This window comes from Phodopus roborovskii, unplaced genomic scaffold, assembly GCF_943737965.1.
Source record: "Phodopus roborovskii unplaced genomic scaffold, PHOROB, whole genome shotgun sequence".
NCBI lineage: Eukaryota > Metazoa > Chordata > Mammalia > Rodentia > Cricetidae > Phodopus > Phodopus roborovskii.
The window spans coordinates 6,568,005-6,591,647 of NW_026126646.1; the positions used below are offsets into that span (position 1 = coordinate 6,568,005).

The 23,643-nt window shown below is 51.2% G+C and overlaps 1 protein-coding gene across 2 annotated transcripts in view; it reads right to left on the minus strand.

The window, feature by feature from the left end:
- Positions 1–23,643, minus strand: part of Ski (SKI proto-oncogene) — a 61,965-nt gene that overhangs the window by 647 nt on the left and 37,675 nt on the right. The window contains exons 2-6 of one of the 2 annotated variants that reach the window (XM_051174009.1): positions 3,175–3,297; positions 2,918–3,033; positions 2,145–2,407; positions 1,728–2,020; positions 357–587 (exon numbers count right to left, since the gene is read on the minus strand). In XM_051174009.1, the coding sequence (XP_051029966.1) occupies positions 357–587; positions 1,728–2,020; positions 2,145–2,407; positions 2,918–3,033; positions 3,175–3,297 (1,026 nt within the window). The remainder of the gene's footprint in view (positions 1–356; positions 588–1,727; positions 2,021–2,144; positions 2,408–2,917; positions 3,034–3,174; positions 3,298–23,643) is intronic. The other variant, XM_051174010.1, reaches the window with a different exon arrangement.

The window sequence follows — 23,643 nt, forward strand, 5'->3', positions numbered from 1 at the left end:
GACGAGCCTCATTTGTGAAGTACCTAAGAGGGAACCGAACAGCACTACAGATGTAGAAAACCTTCCCTCTCTCTGGGTGCGAGTCCTAACCTTTGGAAGCTGCCACTCTGCAGTTACCAAGGTCCGTCTCCTGACCCTAACTTAGAGCTTGCTTCCCAGGCCAGCGCCGGGAAGGGAAGTCTATGTTCTGGGGCCACAATGGTGCTGGTGGAGAGAACAGTCCCTAGCACCCAGACCCACGTCCAGGCACATGATCACCTCACAGACCCAGCCTGAAATGGTTGCACCGAGGACCTTGGGCCTGACAGCAGCTACTCGCTGTGCGTGTCAGCCTGCTGGCCAACCCACCCTAGTACCTGGGCTGAGTACTTGGCACGAAGACGGCCGGCCTCGCAGCCCTTGTCACACACCCGGACCTGCCGTGCCTGCTCCAGCTCTCGCTTCAGGCGCACCCGAGACTCATTGGCCTCTTTCATCTTCTTCTCATTTTCAGCTCGGAGCCGTTCAATCTCTTTCCTCAAACTGCGTTTGGCCTCTGTGGCTTCCCGTAGCTTCTCCTTCTTGGCCACACGCAAGAATTCTAGTTCCTGGGAGGACATGTAGCAGGCAGGTTCAAGGTATTGCCAGCCCAGCAGCTTTGTGCCCACCCTGGACCCCACAGTCTACTGACCTGACGGCTAGCTGCCTTCCCTACAGGGTAGAGAGCTTATTACCACTTGCTGGTTGCTTATATCAAGGTTGCAGCAGAAACCTTCTCACACCTCCTCCACCTCCCAAACACACGTGGTCATGTCTCATGGGAGGGGAGGAGACCACCAGGTAGACAGTCTCAGACACTATGCACCTGAGGCCCGGAGTTGACCCCCAGCAGAGATGGAGCCATCTACCTTCCGTACTTCCTTTACTCTTCCCCCACTTGTTAGAATGCAGTATGACACCCGTCCCCCATGAATAGTCATGTGGGAAATCACACCTCCACCCAGAATGGGGGCAAGAAAGGATGAGGGAATGACTAAGACTCACTCAGAGAACATCTGAAATCCTACAGCCCCGAGGATTGACAAGGTTGTGTTGTGCTAAAGCCCACACATGTGAGGCTGCCCCCAGAGCTGCCAGACTCAGGCTGAGGTGTGAATCTAGCAGAGGTTGAGCCTGCAGCAAAGGCTTAATGCTGAGCCCTGGTGAAGACCAACACAGCTGAGCTCCTCACTCTTCCCAGGCTGCCTGAGAACCAGGCCTCCCTTACGCATGTCAGAAAAACAAAACAGCCTAAGAAACAGTGAGGTGAGGCCCAGACAGCCAGCCAGGAAGCAGTGTGTAAGTACAAGCACGCCTCCTAAGCATGCATTCCCAGAGGCCCGCTGCTAAGTCCCTTTGGAGACACAGCTTCTACATGTAGAGCACAACTCCTGCTAGTGGAGAATAAACCAACCCCGGGCACAGAGCGAGAGGCGTGACAACCAGTACAGCCACTCCTCACTCACCATTAACACTGGCCTTTACCATGGCCAAGAAAGCAGGCCAGTTCTTTCAGAGAGGCCCCACTCAGGGAGACTGCAGCTGAGACCACCATGAGACCTTCCTGGAAGCACAGAGAGGACTCTGGCCATCAAAGTGCCTCACAAGGCCTGGTCCTCCAGAGGACTGGGAACAGGGCTTGGGCAGCCCAAGAGGGAGGCTGTTTCCTATATCTCGCAGTCCTGCCCGCCACGTGCTGCGCGCCATACCTGGTGCAGGCTGCGCTTAGCCTGCAGGGCTGCCGTCAGCTTCTCCTCTTGCTTCACACGCATTTTGACCACCTCGTGTAGGAACTTCTCTTTGGCTTCCTTGGTATCCAGGCCACCCTCCAGGGCTTGCCGCAGATGCTCCAACTCTGCCTCCAGCCCACTTGGGGCATCAGCATGGGCTGCAGCATCAGAGGCAATCACAGGTGGAGCGTGTACGCCTGGGGAGCTTAGGTCCTTGGCAGAGCTGGACGAGGTAAAGGACGGAGAGGACAGCGAGGACAAGGAGGAGGTGACTGAGGACACAGAGAAACCAAAGCATTAGGCACTCTGAGGTGTACTGGCCTGGTCACACCATATGCTTCACCTTACCCCATCCTCTATCGATACCCAAAGGAGTGGAGTCCAGTCCATACTTACATTCCTCTCTGCTTTCAACTTCCACCTCGGCCTCGGAATCCTTGTCTTCCTCAGGGGCAGCCACAGATGTCAGCATGTCTGGGGCTCCTGGTGTTTCCATGGTCAGCTTCCGCTTCCGTGGCTGGATACAAGTGGTAAGAGGCTCCGGTGCCCGGGAGACCACGGTGGTGCACGGTGGACCGTTCACAACCTTCTGCTGGGTTGGTGGTGCTAGGGCCACATTGGGGGCCACAGCTGTCTCAAAGCTCTTGTAGGAGTAAAAGCTGTAGAGGCACAGATGTTTAGCCAGGGCACATCTGCCTCACAAGTCCTTCCCTACATGAGCTATAGACTGAGCCTTGCTCATTCAGTCAGGACACGGGAAATGTGTCTCTCCCTACTCTAAATCACAAGGTCAAGGTTCTAATGATTAAGAACCACAAATTCCCCCATAGGCTGGGCTAGGATGGCTCCCAACCGGATCTTCATGTCCACAGAAGGCTATTATTTATTCATTTATTTAGAGGTAGGGTCTCTATTCAACCCTAGCTGGCTTAGGACTTTCTATATAATCCAGGTTGGCCTCAAATGCACAGAAAACACTTGCCTCTGCCTCCTGAATGCTGGGATTAAAGGCATGGATCACCATACCCTGCATAGTTGAACAGGTCTGTGAACTCAGTAGCTTCACCCAAAACTTCAAAATTCTAGATAGTTTCTCCTAAGACTAAAGGCACCAACACCATCGCAGCCTGCTAAACCAGAGTTTGGGTTCCCGTGCGCTCCTCACTCACCTGTCTCGAATCAGGGCTGGGAGGTGTGAGGAGGTCTCTTTCTCACTTGCTGACACTGCAGGGGACCAGGGCCGGAAAGCGGAAAGGCGCTGGCGAGGGTGAGCGCAGCCAAGGCTCTGTCAAGAGAGTCACCTATGTAAGTGACTACAGAAAAACAGGCCATTTTGTGTCCCTGAGACCAGGTAGAGCCACAGAGTTGGCTCCAAGAAGGGCCTGGCACCCTCCCCAATGACCCCAGACAGGTTCCCACATGGCACCTTATTGGAGGAACCAGCCAAGGTCCGCAGCCAAGTGGACTGCTTGTCCTTCTCAGAAGATGCAGGGGACTGTGAGGAGGTGTCGTCTGCTTTGGGTCTTATGGAAGCTGGGGGTTCTGAGACCTGTGACCAACACAAAAGGCCCTGTTGGGATCCCTGGGCCCAGGCAGGATCTGGTCTTCCTCCCAGCGCAATGGTAGCAAGTCCCCCACTTGATCATCATAACTCCTATGAGCTATGAAGGAGCCATGAACACAGCGTGCCCTTGGCCCTGTGCAGAAAGGTAAGCCTGCTGCCTCTGCTGAGGGGCAAGGGCGTCACGTGGGAATAGAGAGGACACTGTGCTGCTGTGGGCTGCTGTGAGGTGACCTCACACACAGCTGCAGCAGGCTCTGCAAGCTCTGCGTGGACTGCCAAGAGCCACTCTGGCCTCTGCAGTGCTCTGACCCTTAGGTTCTTTGCCTTCAGTTCACACTACTTCCTTAGAACACAGATGCATGTTGCTGGAAAGGCTGGAAGGGACCAGTCCCGCTGGCCTCTGGGTGGCCTTTGTCTCTGCTTCATTAGGCAGCACTAGAGACACACCCTCCACCCCCCACCCCCACCCCGAAAGAAACCTTCGTCTTGAAGGACCATGATACTCCACACAAAATAAATAGCTTTGCCAGGTGTCATCGTACTACCTCTTCAGTCAGAAGCTTGCAGAGGCTACCCAGAGCTCTAGCCTATCTCAGGCACCACTTGTGGTCTACTCCGCTATCCAGGACTAAGTGACGCACACCTGAGCGCCTGAGATCCTCTGGACAAGTGTCAACCCCCAGGGACATTCCACCTGTAAGACAGTCACAGCATGGGCCTCTCTCAGAGCAGACAAGCCTATGGAAGCTACAGCCTAAATAGACAGATGACAGAGACCCCAAGGCAGCAGAACCAGCAGACAGACCAGGGTTCACACCCAGGTCCCAGGCAGTCACCTCCTTAGTGAGGCATTAACTTGGGGGCCTCAAGTATACAGAAGAGCAGAATTCTGTCCCTCGTGCTGGGTCCCCATCCCAGGTACCTGGGAGGCCTGGTGTCTTCCAAGAATAGGAAGAAGGTATTTGGGGCCACCTCTAGTGCTCCGAAGGGAAAGGACATCTATTAAGGGGCCTGGGGTAGGGGCACCATTGGAGGAACCGCATTGGTTATTGGTGCTTCTCCTGGGCCACTTTCAGAGACAAAAAGCTCAGCTGGGCCGCATGTTCCTCAAAGACAAACAACCAACACGGAAGCAAAGGGGTCCAACATGTCATTCCACAGAGGCCCTGCCAGTGGGGGGGCCATATGTGCCCTCTGCAAGGAGAGACTCAGGATGCTGGCCGGGGCAGAAAACCCCCTTCCGGAATTGCAAGGATCCCTCCCATAGTGAAGTCAGTAGGGGTGGTGGCGTTGCACACCAGGGTGGGGCTTCCTGTCTAAGCAGACACTGGCTGGAGCAGGTGCAGAAAATGAGCTCTATTCTCTCACAGAGAAAGCCACAAGTCTAGTCTGGTGCTGACTTGAGAACTCCAGAGACCTTGGGGGCGGGGAGCATGAGACACCTCTCAGGCAGCCTCCTAAGCCAGACTGTGACCCAGCAGAAAAGGCTGGAGAATTAGGACCACTGGGTGAGGCTGCTTCCTGTGCAGAAGGGCAGGGGGGAGGGGGTGCTAGACTAGTGTGTTAGGGTCAAAGTCTCCTAAGGCAACTCGGCTGCTTCACACATGAGCCGGGGAAGCCCCTGGCACTAATGGAGGAGTCTGCAGGTACCTGAAACAACTCTGAGATTTTCATAAAAGAGCCCAAAGGCAACAAGATCTCTTACAGAACAAGGGAGTCTTAAGAGTAGACGATGACAGGAATTCCCCGTTTAATAAATACCAAGCTAACACCAAGTTGCGAAAGTGAGGGTGAAGCTGGCGGGCATCTATTAAGCAAGAGGACCCTGAAGAAGGGCCGCCTGAGTCGTGTCCTACTTTTCAAAGCTGCAGAGGAAAGGCTTCAGGCCTGGGAGAGATGCCAGGGGTCCTAGAAGTCGTCAGCCAATCGTCAAGACCACAGTGTTTCCCCTCCGGGAGGACCAGTTAGAAACAGTCAATTACCTCTGGTTTCTGACCTTTCTTGGGGCCTCAAAAACAGTCAACAATACCTACAAGCCAGGGGGTAGGCTAAAGGAGGACCTGAACAGGTCTAATACAAGAGGCAGCCCTGCCCCCAAAAGTCCAATACCATGAACCATTATCAGGCTGTATCTGGGAGGAGCTGGTAGGGCTGGCTACTTCCTCTCTGGGGCTTCAGACAGTGGGTGTTTGTTTTTCCCCACATCCCAAGGGCAAAGATACACTGAGAACAGGTGTCACCAAGTGTAAGCCTGCACCTGTGCAGGAAGGGCAGGGCCAGTCAGGGCTGTGGATACCACAGATCCCAAAGCAAGTGAAGAGTCAGCTGCATATGCGGCCCCCACCACCACCATATTCTATGCTGCAGGGTCTGTGTACTCTGACCCATAGGGGACTTAGGGATTCCTCACCCCTATCCCAAACATCTACCTCTACCTCGGAAGGAATACTTGACACACTCATGCTGACCAAGGACAGAAACAAGCAGGGCAATACGGGCCCATGGGATACAACAGAGCCTGGCACTTAAGAGATGAACTGTGGCCAATGAGGCTGCTGTCTCTTGCACTTGCCTCTAGCCTCAGACAGTACAGAGAACAGCCAGGCAGAGCCTCGGGGATCTGTGGCCAGCAGGAGCCACACAGCACAGATTGGAGACTCTAAACCAGAAAGGCAGTGTTTCCTGTGGATCCCTGTGCCCAATAAACAAAGACAGTAGGTAGCTGGAGAAACTCTCACGGCATGGCGACTTGCCAAAGGCAGAGGGCCCTTGGCTGGCGCTTTGGAGGCAGTGGAGAGTGTGGGCTTCAGGTTCTAAAAGAGGCCTGCACACACTATGCTAAGATCATGGTAACTAAATACCCACAGCAGAACCTGAGACCCACTAGGGGCCCAGGAAGCCCCTACATAGCATCTGCTAACTCACAGGCTGCAGAATCCTGGCAGTCCCTACCCATCTCCAGTCCTTAAAGAACAAGCTCATCGACATTCTTCATCCCAGGACCACCCAAATGTTTAGGACACTTCATTTGTCAGAGTCGGCCTCAGAGCCAGGGGGGATGGTGCACCCACACACCTTTAATCCCAGCACTAGGAAGGCAGAGACAGGCAAATGTCTGGGAGTACAAGGCCAGCCTGATCTATATAGCAAGTTCCTGGACAGCCAGAGCTGTATAAGAGAGAGCAGTTATCTCAAAATCAAAACAGTCTGCCTCAGAACCTGTCCCCAAGGCCTGCCTGCCCAGCCATCCTTCCAGCCATATCCAGGCCCCTGTTTTTGGTGTCTGGGATGAGAAACCCAAATACTGGCACTAGGTGAGCTAAGGGTCATTCATAGCAGCCTAACTTTTGTTTTGTTTTGAAACCTAGACAGGGTTTCCCTGTGTGGCTTTGGAGCCTGTCCTGGAACAAACTCTTGTAGAGCAGACAGGTGGTCTTGAACTCACAGAGATCTGCCTGCCTCTGCTCCTAAGCGCTGAGATTAAAAGGCGTGTGCCACCACCACTGCCTGGCACAACTTAACTTCTTACAGTGCTCTGTTGCTATGCCAGATGCCAACCATCTTTAAGTGGCCACCAATTAGCCATGAGAGCACACAGGGGCCCTTTGTATGTCCCCGGCTGTGCAGACAGTACCCATACCTCAGGGCACAGCCCAGGCATGCTTCCAAAGGACAGTGGCAGGAAAGGCCAACAAAAGGAACAAATGTCAGGAAGTGAGGCTGGCCTGATTCCAGCCAGGTTCTCAGCCTATCTAGTGCCAGGGTCTCTTGTCACTTAGGCTCTTAAACACACAAACACAACAGGATGGATTATGAGGGAACACCCAAACTCAACAGTTGCCAACAGCGATACGGCAGGCTAGACACTGCTCTCTGTGACCCGCCCCCCCCCCCCAAGGGTCTCAGCTACCTGGAAGAGGTCTATGATGTCTCAGAGTGCCTCATACCTGAGGGTTCCTTGAGTAAAGTGTCCTGAGCTGGAGGACTAAACAGCAAGGATGGGAAGGGACTTGGAATTCTGCTTATAATGGAACAGTCTTCCTAGGTGGGAGCCAGCTCTGCTGCGGAGACATCAAGGGATGACTTATCTGTTTAGAAGCTCTCAGAAATGATGACTCTCCCTTGCAACTCAAGTGATGGCTCAGTGGTTAAGAACACTGGCTGTTCTTCTAGAGGACCTGGATTTGTTCCCAGCACTCACACACCCCAGTGACTCACAAACACCTGCAACTCCAGCTCCAGACTGATGCCCTCTTCTGTCTACCTGTCAGAAGACCTGTCAAGATAAATACATTTGGAAGGTAATTTTATTTTATGTGTACAAATGGCTTTTTGTTTGTTTGGAGACAGGGTTTCTCTATGTAGCCCGGCTGTCCTGGAGCTAACTCATTGGTCTTGAATTCAGAGATCTGCCTGCCTCTGCCTCCCGAGTATTGAGATTAAAGGGGTGAACCACCAGTACCCAGCTATGGTTAGCCTGTATGCATGCACATTATGTAGGTCTGTTGGAGCCTCTGTAACTGGAGTTATGAAGAGCTGTGAGCTGACTATTCCCTCCCAGGCTCTAGAGCCTGATACCAGGTGTCAACAGCCCAGAGCAAAAGGAGGGTTCACCTTGCCTGCCATAGTAGGGGTTGCCACACATATAAAAGACTGACCATAAACCAAGACCCAAATAAACATTCTGTGACAGGCACTCTCTGCCTAAGGGTATCAGGGCCTGGCTACCTATACACAGACAGACTGAGATAAACTAGGCCCAGCTGACACTCTGCTGGGGTCATCAAGACCCCCCAGGGATTAAATTAGTGGTCTACCTGTGACTGTCACCTTCAGCTTGGCACAGTAGGGTTCTGGTCCCTCTGGCCACTGGGGTTTGACATCCATCCACACCCAGGTCCAAACCCGAACATGGGAGTCATCTGGATCTCCCCACTATGAGGCAAACCTTTAACAGGATGGTTTGAGGTCACCTCAAAATTCTGGAGCGAGTGACAATATCAAACAATCTTACTGCAGTCAGGGACAGCACAATTGGCCACTTAAGAGTGGGGACCTCCATGGTACACCAGGATTGGAAGTAACTCAATGATAGGGACACGTGGCTTAGTAGACAGAGTTAAGCCTTGCTTATGTCCAAGAACAAGCAGTTCCTGAGTTGCTTTTGTCCATGACAGCTGCTTCCTAACAAGAAGTGGAGAGAAGTGTTAAGGCTGACCCAGACAAGCTTAATGAATAACTTTCTTTGTACTTGGAAGGCTAGCATGGCCCAGTGGGGTGAGCCGTGGGAAGCTCTGGTTTTGGCCCTGACATAGACCCAAAGGACACTAGCAGATGGCAACACCAGAAAACAGCTCTGAGTAGAGAATGCCATTTGTCTGGCAAGACTCAGCAGAGGGCACCCGGCAGCTGGTAAAGGTGGAAATGCCTTAATCCTATGGTAGATGTTTCTGAAGCACCTACTTGGAGAAGAAGGTGGTGGGTAGCAACTAGGGTGTTGCTCCAGGGGCATCAGCTCCATGCAGGACCCAGAGAAAACAAGATACAATGGCCTATCCAGTGTATGAGGCCCTGCACCAGGCACGGTACACATGCAGCTCATCTTGGTCTGAAGACAGAGCCAGCATGGGGCAGCATCCTAAGGAAACCACAAGTGGCCAACAGGGTAGGTGATCATCTTCTTAAAATCTCTCTTTTTGGTTCTGGGGATTGTGCAGATGGTCTGGTACTAAGCTCTATCTATCTTCAGACCTCTCTGCAATTACTGAAGGGCTCCAACCTTCCCAGTGCGGTGACCCTATAATACAGTTCTCATGTTGTGGTGAGCACCAACCATAAAGTATTTATTTATTTATTTATTTATTTATTTGGTTTTTAAGTTAGGGTTTCTCTGTGTATCCCTGGCTGTCCTTGAACTCAGAGACCTCAGCTCTGACTCAAGGGCCTGCAGGCCTTCCAGGCTTCTCTTCCTAATACAGCACGAGGGTCAAAGGACACAATGGCAAACACACCCTAGACAACTTTGTCTCTCCTCCTCCCATTCAGGTGGCTATAGTTAAGCCACAGCCTAAGCACTCCTGCGTGAGAAGGGATGGCCTAGCACAGGGCGACAACAGCAGCTCTAAAGGAGAGAATACAACACAGTGCTGACACCCTCCACCTCCAACCAAGAACTTAGCAAACTGGAGATGGAGAATATTTGTCCTGCTAAATTACAGCCAACTAGCGTGTTGTAAGGATGGCGCCAGCTCTAGTCCCAGAGCCTGATATTCACACAGCTCAGGGTCTTGTCAGTCTTATGCAGACTCTTGGAGTGCTAGTCCCAAGTAGTAAGTAGCTGGGCAGTTAAACAGGGAAGGGCTAACACTGTCTTCTTTAGCTCAATGCCAGGCCCACATCAGGATGACACTGGCTTAAGCACTGCAGAGTGTCCCATGCAGGATCCAGAGAACAAGTTCCATCTCTTAATTACCCTATCAGAGGTGGACTACTGCCATTCATCCTCTCCCTCAATGTTGCAGCAAATGAGCTGAAATGCATTTCCTACATCTTGACATAAAGCTGCTCTCCATAACCTCTGGGACCAAGACATCCTGAACCACTACTGTCCGGAGACCATGAAGGTGAGTTAAAGTGCTGTGCATCCAAATCTACATGTGCGTATGAAAATTTCTCCAACTAAATCTACCTTCCAGCAAGCACTGAAGATGCTCTACCTGCCTGGTTAAGGAACAAGTCAGTCACAGTGAGATACAGTCTCATGCCCATTAGGACAGCCAGAATAAAAACCATAGGCAACAGTAGGTTAAGAAGCAGGATATAGCAAACAGGAAACCTAGTAACCTACTGGTAGAAATAGAAACTTGTAATGTCACTACAGAATAGCCTAGCAAATCCTCACAGGGTTGCCAAGGTTGTGAGTGTTGATCTGTTGGAGAGTACTACCTAGCTAATAATAAAGCCCTGTTTTTATTCCCCAGCACCAAAACCCAAAACAATTAAAAACCAAACAACAAACAAACCAAATAACTAGCCATCTCATGCTTAAGCATTTGTGCTATGCAAGGTACTGCCCCTGAGAGATTCCCAGGTCCCTGCAGGAAATGTCTGCGTTGTTTCTTTCCACAACTGTCTCGTGGTAAACATTTGATAAAAAGCACAATGCAGTGGTATGTGTTCCTACAAGCATGGTTGTGATTTTTTAAATACAAAGGTTAGCAATGATGTGGACACGTGTGCTGCTGGTGTTCACAGCACCACTGTTTGCAACAGACAAGGAAAGGGAACTACAATGGATGAGCAAACAAACCATGATGTGTCTGTCTGTGCTGTGGAACCCACTCAGCCCTCAAAAGGAGGCATCTGCAGCCACAATACTGATGACCTTAGAAAACATCTTGTTGAGTGACAAAAGTCAGTTACAGAAAGAAAACAAACAATCCAAAACCCACATACATTCTGATTTTGTTTGAAGAAAATTTCTCTAGTAACACCCAGAGACAACTTTAGATCGGTACGGCCAGTGGCTAGAGGTTTGGGCGTGGAGAGTCTGTAGAATGTCAGCTAGTGATACCAGATTTCATACTGGCATGACAAAAATGTTCTAAAATTAGATAGTGGTGATGGCTATACATGATAGAAGCCACATCTTTATGAGAGATAGATGATGGTACAATTTTTCTTAAAAAAAAAAAAAAAAAGTAGTAAAAAACCAAAACTGTGCTAACGACTTTTTGGAGGAAAACCAAAGCCTAAGGCTGAGGTTTACAGAGGTGCAGTCTTCATGGTTCAACACAGATGTGCACACAGTTCCCAAGTATATGTAATAATTACTGACTGGAAGATATACAGGGTCAAGACTACAATAGGGGCATGGGGTTTCTGGGGACAGCTGCATATCTGGTGACAGCCTCACCCTCTGTCACTTGCTGGGGACTCTGCATAAAAATCAGAGCAACTGTCATCTACTCTGTGCTCTGTGATCTTCTTTCGTCTTGAGGGTTAAACAGATGGAAACTACTCGTTGTCACTATGAACAAGGGAGATACTGGACTTTCAAAATAGTCCCTTCTTAAAATTCTACATCCTGTTATTAAATGTCCCAACAGCCATATCCTGGCTGCTGTCTGAAAGCTGTGGGTGGGTGGGTGGGGAGCTGGGGGGGGAAAAAAACACCAACATGCTGGGATCTCCCCAGACCCTCAACATGCACCATACTTCAAAATGTCAGGTAGATTCACTCCACAGGAAGACTGGGCCATCATGGGGCTGCAAGAACACAGGGTGAAGGCATACTCCATGTCCAAGGCCACCTGAAGTGCACTAATAGGTCCGCAGTGACCCACCTGAACTTGGTTGGGTCCTCTGTAAGAGCAGCAAGCATTATTACCTCTAAACCATCTCTTTTTCCCCCTTTAAGGTGGATTTTACCAGACTTAAAACTGGTAATACCACCGGGCGGCGGCGGTGCATGCCTTTAACAAAAGTTCTATGTGAATTAAAAAAAAAAAAAATTTTTTTTTCACTTGAAAAATTTTTGACACTAATCTCAGAGGGACCACAAGGCCTCACCATGCCTGGGGTACAGAACAGACTCAAGACGTGCACACAAAAAGGGAACCCCAACCTGTGAGTGGCTCAACAGAAGAACACAAAAGCAATCAAAAGAAAGGACCAAGAGGAAAACCAACGGGAACACGAAGACAGCCAGACACCCATAATTCCAGGGGAGAAGCCCTAGGCCTAAGACGTGGTCCCTTCCTGACCCCTCTCTTTCAAAGTAGGTCAGTGGGCCTTCGACAGACCTTCCAGGCCAGCTTTACAAGACTTCCCTCACCACTGCCAGCTCGCAGCCCAATGGCTCAGGGCATTCTCTACTGGCCCTGACAGGGACCTGCTCTAATGCGATGAGAGCAGATCAGCATCTTACACGGAAACAAAACACCGTGGTCTAGAAACCTTGTTCCACTTGGTGCAAACCCCACACGAGCCCTGATCCTACCCCAACTAGGTTCAAGGTTATTGCTGTGTCTTACAGGCCCCATCAACATCTGTTCCCCTATGGCCAGGATCTGCCCGACTCTGCCAAGTTGCCACTGCCTAGTCCAGAGTCCTTCCTTTCTCCATACTTCAGACAAGGCTCCTGTCAGACGGCCAACTGGGGCTGGGGAGATGGCTCAATGGGGAAAGTGCTTGCTAGGCAAGGACCAGGTTTTGATTCCTAACATGCACATAAAGCTGGACATAGTATTGTACATCTGTAAACCCAAAGCTGTGGCATGGAGAAGGTGGACACTGGAAAGCTGGTCTAGTGGGCATGATGAACTCCAGGCCAGACACACACACACACAGTCAGGTACTGTGGAGCACACACATCCACATGATCCAGGGCTGACCGGAGTAGTCTGTACTAGAGGGCCAGCGTGCAGCCGTGGGCCCTGAGAGAACAGTGGCCCATGGCTAGCAGGGGCAGCCCAGAGCTCTAAGTGCAGACATCAGTCTAGCCAACAGGAGGTTCCAAATGAGCATTTAGCCAGGAGAGTCCTGTCCCCTGCTAATCCTTCAAAGGGCAGACCAGAGCTAGAATAATGTAGTCACTGACTTAGAATGAGGCCTCAGGCAAAACACCAGGACATGGGCTCACTTACTTCTAAGGCAAACCCTGTGTTGCCTCACTCTGGAATTGGCTCCATTGGAGATATGGGTCTTTTCTGAAGATTCCACAGCTCTAGAAGCTGCAAAGCTATTTTTGTAATCACCATTAATATTTTACACATGATAATTCACATTTTTCTCATCATACTCAAATTAACCTATTTTCTAACTATTGTGCTACTGGGGAAGCAGACTGGATGTCTAAGGACCCCAGCCCCCACACGAAGGAGAAGCACCAGTCTTGAATACCCACTTAGACTTCTTTAACTTAAGTAGGTCACTGTCGCTTCCTAGTTATATCTATACTGTTCACAAGACTTCTCCAAGGAAACGAAGTCACCAAGAGCCTGCCTTCCCGCCTCCAGGGAGGACCCTCGGAATAATCCTTCCCCTCCCCAGCTCGAACTGAACATCTGTGAGGGGCTTGTGGCTCTGTAAAAAGAGCCCCAGGAGATGAGTATAATACGCTCCTTCCCTTGGACCTGGGTCTGTCAAATGGCAAGAATACACCCTTGGGAGGGGCAGCTATCCAAGCCTGCAGAGAAGGGCTAGGGGACAAGTATCCCAAAGTGAAGCTAGTGCTTGACCTCCAAGAAGATATTAGACATATGCCCTGGTCCCATGAGCCACACAACCCAAGGACTCACTCTGGCTCTACCCCAAAGGCACAGACTGAAGCCTCACAAACCTCTTTCAGAAGCAGACAGTAATCCAAGTCCCCAAACAGACACCACGGGTGCCCCATGTGGTCACTGGAGAACAGGGGCGGCGGTTGTGCACACCTTTAGTCCCAGCACTGGGGAGGCAGAGGCAGGAGGATCTCTGTGAGTTTGAGGCCAGCATGGTCTAGAGCGAGTTCCAGGACAACCAGGGCTACACAGAGAAACCCTGTGTCAAAAAACCAAAACAAACAACAAAGAGAAGATTTAAAGCACAAGGTCCAGCTGCAGCCACCAGCAGTCTGTGGTTGTGGGTGGGTGTGCCCCAGCCTGGGAGCACTAGTCTGAGTGGGGGTGGGGCAAAGGGGCCTATTCTTTCCCAGAGTCCCTCAGATGCTCCCAGCAGACATTCCATCAAGATGACTCGCCAGAGGGCGGGGCAGCCTGTAATGGCTGCTTGGCCACCTGCCACCCCTTCACCAGAGATCGATGAAGATAAACAGGCCTTCCTTCCCATCCAGGGCTGGAGGAAAGGCTGCGGGCTGCAGTGAGAAGGACATGGGATGGGGAGGTGCAAGGTGCTGCAGGCGCTGTTCTTGGAAGGCTGCTTCACCAAGAATCATGCTTTCTCCAAGCCAGCAGGAGGGGCCTCGCTTCCCTACATCCTCAGTAACCAGCCCTCAACAGCACAGAGCAGGATAAACTGTCTCACGGTCTGAGCAACTTGGTTCCGAGCAGCCCAAATCAGGCCTTCCTCTTCACTATCTGGAAGTAACAGGCTGGCCCTGACCCACCTTGTGAAACCAAAAACATCTGTAGCCTGACAACGGGCAGCAGGTGACCCAAGCCCTTCTAACCTTTCAGTATCCAGACTAAGCCCAGCTCAGTAAATACTCAGCCTGAGCCTCAGAGAGGAGTCAGGGTTCTGTTCGGTACATGCACCTTGAAACCAGCTGCCCTTCTGCCCACTTACAGGCCAGCGCCAGCCCTCCTCCCTGGACCATTCTCAACTCTGAATTCACAAGCTCTGTCCCAGCAGGCGCTCTCATGCTACACAGGGTTAGTGACAGGTAGGCAGTGTGGGGGACATCGCTGAGTCGGGAGGTGTTCCTTCCCACCTCAAGCCCTAGTGAGCAACTCTGCTCCTCCTCTCAGAGGCCTCTCACTCCCCTATTTCTACAGGGGTACAGCATCGGCAGCTACGCACAGCCTAGATTGACCAGCCAGTAAATACCATAGACAGGAAAGCTAGACGGAGCTGGCAGAGGGAGAATACAGCTAGCCTGGTTGACCCCAAAGCCAAAGGAGTTATGGCTATGTTGAGAAGGACCCAGATATAGGCTCCTGGGACCCATAGCGTCTGACTTCCCTGCCACCTTCCAGGAACTAGAAGGGTTCCTGTGAGCCAATGAGCACTGAGAAGGGGCAGAGCCACAACACCTAATGGTAGGGAAGGGATCCTGGGGCTGAGTTCCAAGGCAGAGTGCAGGCCAGGGATTCTTGTAGGATAGATAATACTTTGCCTCAGAGGATACTGTTCCTTGTTCTTTGGCCTCCTAAGGGTCATCGCTCAAGGGAGAGGCAACTGTAGCCTACCAGGTTTCCATGCAAGTATCGCCTATGCTCAACTTTCCTATATTTCTAATAACAAGGACCAGGTGGGTATTGGCAATAAGTTACAATCATAGCTTAGTGACATGTGGGATCCAGAGTCCCCAGAGTCCTGCCAGAGGTAACAGGATGGCAACCTAGGGGCCTACAGGTGGCACAGGGTAGCTCTGGCTCAGACTTGCTGCCTGAGGGGAACCATCACCTCACAGCCCCTGCTGTGAGACCAAACTGCGAGTGGGGCCTTCTTACATACCTGCCTGCTTTGTGGGCAGCGCTCACAAAGGCAGTTAAGCTTGATGTTAGTTAGGACGAGGGTCTAAGGTGAAAACTTCAGTGCCTACAGATGGCTTCCCTCCTACCCCCCTGAGCAGTCACTGAGTCACGTGGGCAGGGTTATGACCCTGATGGGTCAGTGCCAGTCCTACTATATAGCCCCACAGCAATGGGCTAAGAGCCACTGTCATAATACACCTGTGGAAGAATTCGAAGGGATGCATTTGGGTACACAGGTACAAACTGTGTGCACTTAACATTTGCATCAACAAACATAAGAGGACTGAAGACAGCTGCCTACCACTCCTCTGTTCTACAGGGAAAGCTGCTATCGAGCATGTGTTGAGCCTAATAAAATATTAAACTGAATTTGAACCTCTACAGGAGTCAGCCACGCCTGATGGTGCAGTCTTCTCGGTGCTACGAAGGCTAAAGCTGGGGAGGTGCCTTTCTGGAGCTGGGGATTAAATCTCGATCCTCACACATAGCAAGTCAAGCACTCTGTCTCTGCGCTTAGCACTGGTGCTCATCCTCCCTTTTCCTAATTTTTTCGAGGAGATGGGTTTGAGGCAGGGACTCACTCTAGCTACCCCAGAACTCACAGGGATGGTTGGATGGATGGATGGATGGATGGATGGATGGATGGATGGATGGATGGATGCATGGATGGTTGGATGGGTGGGTGGGTGGGTGGGTGGACGGACGGACGGACGGTCTGGGGCGAGGTTTATTGCCCCACAAGTCAGTCTCACCAGTGAGATGCTCTCATGAAAAGGAAAACAGCTTGAGCAGGAAATATCAGCCCAAAAGACTTGTGTGGACTAGAGCCACACTAGGCAGGGCAGAACCTTGTCCAGAGCTCAGAACCCAGCGCAAAGGCATCACTGGTGCTGCTGCTGCATCCCAGAGAGAAATGTTTGGAGACTTCCATTTCCCTTTGAATTGGAAATAACTTTCTTGCCTAGAAAAAACACACTGGCCACATTTCCTGTCCAGGGCCAACACTTCCCTTCCTTCAAAGACTAAATAAAAACACTCTCATGTGGTCTTGCCTCTCTGCATGGACTGGGCTGGAGCCTGCACAGCCATGCAAGGAGCCCTGTGCCCACATGAGCACCACTCACCATGCCCCTGGGCATCTACAGTACCTCCAGAGGCAGAGGGGGATAGGGGTTCCAACACCTGTCCCATGCACACAAAAGTTAGGTCCCTGGTCTGGGAAGAAAATAGGACTTCTGCAATTACTTTTAGTTCAAAGGTAACACACCTCAGTGGCAGGCACCTGCCTCACCATTGGGCTCAATTCTAGAACAGGCATTGCATGTTCACATTGCCTGCCATGAGTCCAGCAAGACCCACAGTGAATACTTTTCAACGTCCTCAAAGCCGGGCTTCTTCAGACAGACTATAAGGTTGATATTCAAAGCATGAAGGACCACATCCGTACAAGTGATTTCCTGACTCATTCAACAACTGAGTTATAAACTGCACTGGGACATAACACAGACAGACAGACAGACAGACCCCCACCCAGACCTTACCCCCTCCATCAGTGAGGTAGAGAGGGAAGTGTGCAAATGTGAGGGCCAAGGAATGAAGAAAAAAAATGGAGTTAGTTTTCTATAGCTTTTCCATGTTGTAGTAAGAACAATTACATATGTTAAAGGAATAAAATATGAATTGTGCAACTCCAGTAGCCCCTCAACGCACTAACTATTCAACACCTGCACCTCACACCAGCTCCATACAAGGACAAGTGATAAAACCTACATCCCTGACTATCACTCTCTGATAACCAGATACCTCTGTAACTGTCTGGGTCTCTAACTCAGTCACAATGTGGTACCTAATCCCACACAGAAGGAGGCACCTGTACAGTGTGGGTTAAGTTCTACTCCCTCACCAGTAAAGAGAACTTAATGAACAAAAGGTTCTCCAGAGTACTGGTTCAGAATTTCTCTCAAACTAAAGGCATCCAAAATGTGCTGGTCTGTGCCACACTCAGCAGCATCACTGAGCCCAGAGCTCCTAGGAGACACCACAAGAGAGGCCTTGACCCAAAGGCTGGACTCACCATCACTTACTCTGGCTACGGGAACTTGGAAACAAATTTCTAGTCTATTACCAAAAAAATCTGTCAAAAGAAAAGTCTTCAGCCTGTTTGTTAACACCTTCCATACGCACGTCATGAAGCCAGCTGAGGTTAAGAGAGACGGAAATTCACTGGGCAGAAGGGAGGCCGAGCCTCCCTCGGTCATGCAAACTGCCCTCAATGCACAGCTCCACACCAGCCCACATCATGCCTACTGGGCCCAGGGACACTCAATAGGCCCAATCCCAGAGAACAGTTTTATTTGAGGCCCCTTCTTCTGCTAATTTAAATGATCACACACACACACACACACACACACACGCACGCGCACACACGCACACACTTGACTTATCCCAATGGCCCGAGCTGTCTACACTGGTGTCAGTGGAGCCACTGTGGGTGGGTACTGACGCTCCCTCACCAGGGCCTCAGCACGGGCCTACCGCCAAGTGCTTCCTTCCTTTGCTACTTGCTCCCTCCCTGTGAAGCAGGCCAAGGTTACTAAGGAGCACCGCATGGTCAATGCGACGCAGACAGCTATGTCCACCCACTTCTCAGAAGTCCCATAGGTCAGTGGGGACAGTGAACCTCAGGTACAGGGTCCCTCCCTGTATGTCAGCATCTGCCTCACTCAATGTGGACAAAATTTCTTTCAAACAATCTTTACTTGATGAAGAGAAGCAAAGCCCTAACTTTCTGTTAAAACACGAGCGAGGCTGCTGTGTCTGGCTGGAACCCCAGGCCGCCAGCATTCTACTTTTGAAGGTGCTGCTGTCCTAAGACTCCAGTCCCTGCTCTTGCGGCAGGGGCACAGCACCTGCCCACATGGATCTAGTCTGCAGCCCTTTCCCCGCCCTGCCAGCAGAGGAGAAACAGCCAGTGCCCCCCTCCACCAGCAGTCTGCCTGGCTTCCTCACCCTCCGCCTTCCCACCCCAACTGACGCCCGTGTTGTTTTCTCTCCATAGAAACAGACACAATACAGGGTGGATGGCCCTGCAGAACTGAAGGCAGCTTAGAGCTGTTGTGGCAGCTGTTCAACCTTTTTCTCCCCCAAATATACATGGTGTTTGCCTGTATGTGTGTCTGTGAACCCTGTGCATGCAGTGCCTGGAGGCCAGAAGGCAGCGTTGGATGACCAGAGTCAGACAGCTGTGACCACCGCATGGGTGTTGGGATACATACCCTGGGAGAGCAGCCAGCGCTCTTGATCACTGAGCCAGTTCTCCAGCCCCTCAGCTTCCCGATGGTGGGGTATCAAGGCAGCCCAGTAACCCCACACTGGGTAGCACCCCAGCACACTATGGGTAGACTGCCATTCATAGTACCCAGAGCCATGAATATGTCCTGAAGACGGAGACGCCCAAACCCAGGGGCCCCTGCGCTGCCCTAACGCACATCTGAGCATGGGAACTCAAAAGTCACCAGGCTTTCCAGAATAGCAATGGATTCGAAATAAGCTGGGAAACTTGTTCTGACAGAAACACACACCTTCCAAAGAGGCCCAGTCCTCCGGCCTGAGCTTTCTTCCAGTTACTGCCCCTCTTGGGGTGGGCTACAGGCAAGCGTGGTAAAGAATTCCAGAATACATATTTCTACCCGGTGCCTCCGAAGCCAAGGACTGAGAGAGCAGCGCCACATCTTCTGGGCAAATGGTTTCTCAGAACCCTGACCCACGGAGTTGCCTTCCTCAGGAACTACTCAAAGGCTCTAGACTGATCTGTCGGCCCAGGGCCTAGTTTTTTCCAGAGTAACACTAATACAGTGAACTGGCCACCTGGGACCTCAAGCCTCTTTCCCAGGGACAGAATGTCTGAGTGTCAATGAATGTGCCAAGATTAGCAGGCCAGCATCACAGCCACAAGTCAGGGGCTGCAGGGCCCCGGACTTCGGTATACAAAGCACATGATGGGCAACCAGGAACCCCAAAAAAACAACTCCTTGGTCTTGAGACTGGCTACCGATTCCAACCGCTCCCTTCTATCCTGTTGGAAGCTCAGTGACAGACAGCAGGCAGCTCGACCAGGTCTGTGTCACCTCCACTCTGTGCCTGGCAGCCAGTCCTCAGGTTTTTACTAAAAAGGGTGTGTGTGCACACATGTGCATGCATACACACACATACCACATACACTGAGTTGAGCAGAGGCCAGAATACTGTGAGATAAATTAGGGCTGGATGCCCAGCTGGTGCTCCTGGAGGCTAGGCCTCCTGAGATCTGGAAGGGGCCAGGGTCAGGCCCCTGGAGAGGTCTTTTGGGGGTGAGATTTGGTTCAAAAGTTACTCTTGAATGGCTGGGAGCACTGCTGGTGGTAAGGTCAGGACTTAATCTGCTTTAAATAAAGCATCCACAATAGTCTTGCTCAGAAGCATTGCATCCAACAAGGACCATCCCATTACAGGTTCCCAATTCCCCCTCACAGGGCATTGGCAAGGGTCAAAAATTAGTTGAAAGAATCCTGTAGCTAAGCTGTCTTGTGCCTGGTGTGGGAGGAAAAACTGCCTGACCAAGCGCCCCAGCCACGCCCATGTCTCCCCTTTGCTTGCCCCTCCCACAAAGCTGGAGTGGAGTCAGAGGGAGGAAAGGAGGCTTCCCCTGTCCCCTCCCCCTAACTCCCCTGCATTCCTGGCGACCCAAAAGGAAGCAAACTAAGAATCAAGGAGAAGGCCATCAGGAGCTGGAAGGGAAGTCAGGCAGCCACATATGGGCGGGACTTGCAGAGTTGGGATAGGAAGGATGTGGGGGGGGGTGAGGGAGGGCAAGAGACAGCCAGAGAACGGACAGGAGGGACATGCATCATGGATACAAGGTGATCTCTGCAAAGTGAGCCCCAGGATACCCAGAGCTGTTAAACAGAGAAACTCTATCTTAAAAACAAAAACAAACAAACAAAAAGCAAAAATAAGAAACTGAGACGGAAAGACTGGGGAGATCCCTCCCCAAGGCCACAGGTTTCCAAACACAGCAATCAGTGCAGGTGAGGCCGGGGCCCCAGGACAGAGTGAGGACATCTGCCGAGGTAGTCACTGGCTACTCATTCAAAGGCCAGAGCTTGTGGTGGGAGGGGCAACCAGTGAGCAGGCCAGTGAGCAGAGGGCCACTGGCCACCACTCTTCCACGCCACCTGTCTACAAAAGCCCTGCTCATCGTTTGCCCCTTTCCACATCTTGAACTGAGAATTAGCCCAACCTTTGCTAACAGGCAGGGGTGTCTCGGCTCAGAAGGAACGAGCCTCGGGGTTCCGGCAGTGACTCCTGCCAGCAGGGCTGCACATCAAGAGGACCTGGTGACTGTTAGAAAACTTTCTTGTTGCTGTGACAAAGAAACCCTAACAAAGCAACTTAAGGGAGAAAGGGTTCATTCTGGCTCGTGGGGAAGGGATGGCGCTAGAACCCTGAAGCAGCGGGTCACACTGCATCCAGAGTCAATGCTGGTGGCTCGGCTTGCTTTCTCCTTTTTATTTGGCCCAGGCCTTAGTCCATGGAATGGTGCCACCCACAGTTAAGATGACTCAACTCAGTTGGGGTAACCTGTCCTACTCCAATTTACCTTGCATAGATAATCCGTGGTTTTGCTTTTTATGCAGGCTTTCTTTGTGCAGTCTGGACCATCCTGGAACTCACTCTAGACCAATCGAACTCCAATCCAACCCACTTGCCTCTGCCTCCGAGTGCTGGGATTAAAGGTGTGTGTCCTTTAATCAATCAGCCCGTCTTAATCAATCTTTCACAGACATGTTCTGAGCTAACCTAATCTACAGTCCCTAGCAGGTATGTCCAAAAGCTGACCTAGATACTGTCAGGTTGAGAGTATCACAGCCACCTACCTACACAGGTGACACGAGATGTGTCCTCCCAGAGGTCCCAGGCCACAGAACAGGGGGCCCTGGGTAGCTGTGAACTGGAGGCTGGGGGCCCTGCCTCCAGCACACAAGAGGGCTCTTCTCTAGGCGCTCACTGGCTCCTAACTGCAACCTTCCTTTTTAAAAGTTCCGGTTGAGGTGCTGGAGATTGAACCAAGGCCTCGCAGGTCCAGGCTGCACCCTGAGCCATGCTCCTTTATCAGGAGGCTAAGCCCGGAGGATCACAAATGCAAGATCTCCTGGGCTACAGAGACAGGTCAACACCAGCCTGGGCAACTTTCTGAGACTTTGTCACAAAGTAAAAAGTAAAACACGGCTGAGGATACAGCTCAGCTCAGCGGTAGAGTGCTTGCCTAGCAAGCACATTTGAGACCACAGAACCAATCCCCGATACTGAAAGGGGTGGGAATATGATGTAATTGTTTTCCTTAATTTTTTGCTTTTATCTTATTTTCTTCCACAGAAGCTCTGGAGGATCCAGTAAACTCCTAACCCCTGCCTCCTCCCCTCAAAAACAAAAGGGGGGAGGGGGCTGGAAATGTCTCTAGTGTACTGACCATGGCTGGCATACACCTGTACCTGTAAATCTCAGATAAAGCCAGCTGTAGAGTAGCAAGAGGCTGACTTAAATTCTCACTCCAAAGTCAGTCAGTGTAGGCCACAGACAAGCAATCTGCATGTGATACTCCTGAACACACAGCTGAGAGTAGATGCCGACAGAGTAGGTAAAGGTCACTGCTCTGAAGGCTCAGAGCTCTTCAGGTCCTACACCAGGCTTTTCCAAGAAGGCAAATGACAAAAAAAGCTGGCCTTCTGGGCAATGCAGGGTACTTGAGGGTTACCTGAGGGCCTTACCCAGGGCTTCCCCTGAGTTCCATTCCCTTTTAGGGTACTCAAAGGAGCCCAGCATGTATTGTAGCAAGGGAGGTAGGGCCAAGACACTGGGACCTCCACCACCTCAGGACAGGAGGCACATCCTAGCTCATACCATGGATGCCCAATTTACTTCCCTCACAACACAGACAGCCAGAGAACCCATCCTCTGCAGTAAAGACCTCTTCCAGCCTAGGCAATGAGATAGCTGGAGTGACCACTTCAGGCCTTGCCCAGGCTCCTGATGACAAAATGACTGCCAGCCCCACCCTGGGTGCCTTCCTCTAGACTTCATTTACCCAAGTGAGAAACCAGCAAGCACCCAGCTCATGAAAACCACAGTACATGTGTGCTTGCTTGAGTCGATACAATGCTATTAGGTGCATTCAGATCACCCCTTCCCACAAACCACCTTGGAAGCACAGGATACCTGATGGTGTGGACAGAGAACAAAAGCAGATTCCCAAGTCACCAACAGTTCAAATTTAGATTTATAACCCTGGGACAGGGATTCTCCCAGAACGCCAGTCCTTGTGGGGAGCAGCTGACAGCTGAGAGACTCATACAAATACATCAAGAACCGAGAGGAAGACTTCCAGGGAAAGCCCAGCCATCAAGACATTAGCTACACAACACAGCAGCCCACATCTCGCTGGTAAGAGCAGGGACATGGACAGAAGTGTCTATTTTGGGTCTGAGGCATGCAACCCAAGTCCTCAAGCACGCTAGGCAAGCACTCTACCACTGAGTTATAACCCCAGCTCAAAGGCTGTTAAAGTTTATAAAAAGGAACTTTCTGCCAAGCCTAACAACCTGAATTCAATCCCCAGAACCCACATGATAGAGAACTGACAGAGGGTGTCCTCTGACCTCTGATCCTCCACACAAAATACATGATATTTTAAAAAGGGTTTAGACTTGATCACTTATGTGTGAGAGTGTTTTGTCTACATGTATGTATGCATACCAAATGCATGCAGTGGTCTCAGAAGCCAGAAGAGGGCACTGGATCTCCTGTAACTGGAGTTAAGGATAAGCCACCATGTGGCACTGGGAACTAAATCCAGGTCCTCTGCAAGAGCAACAATTGCCCTTACCCACTGACCCATCTCCAGGAAAGGAACTAGAGGGCAGCCACACTCAAGTGTTGTAGCAGGTGAGACCTTACCACACCCTTCTCTATACGACTTACAGCACCCACACCCTTCTCAGTAGGAACAGTGGGCCAGTCCAGAAGCACCTCACATTTCTACTTACAAACTTAAAGTTTCAGACACTTGTTTTTGTAGGATCTAGGAAGACCCCAGGAT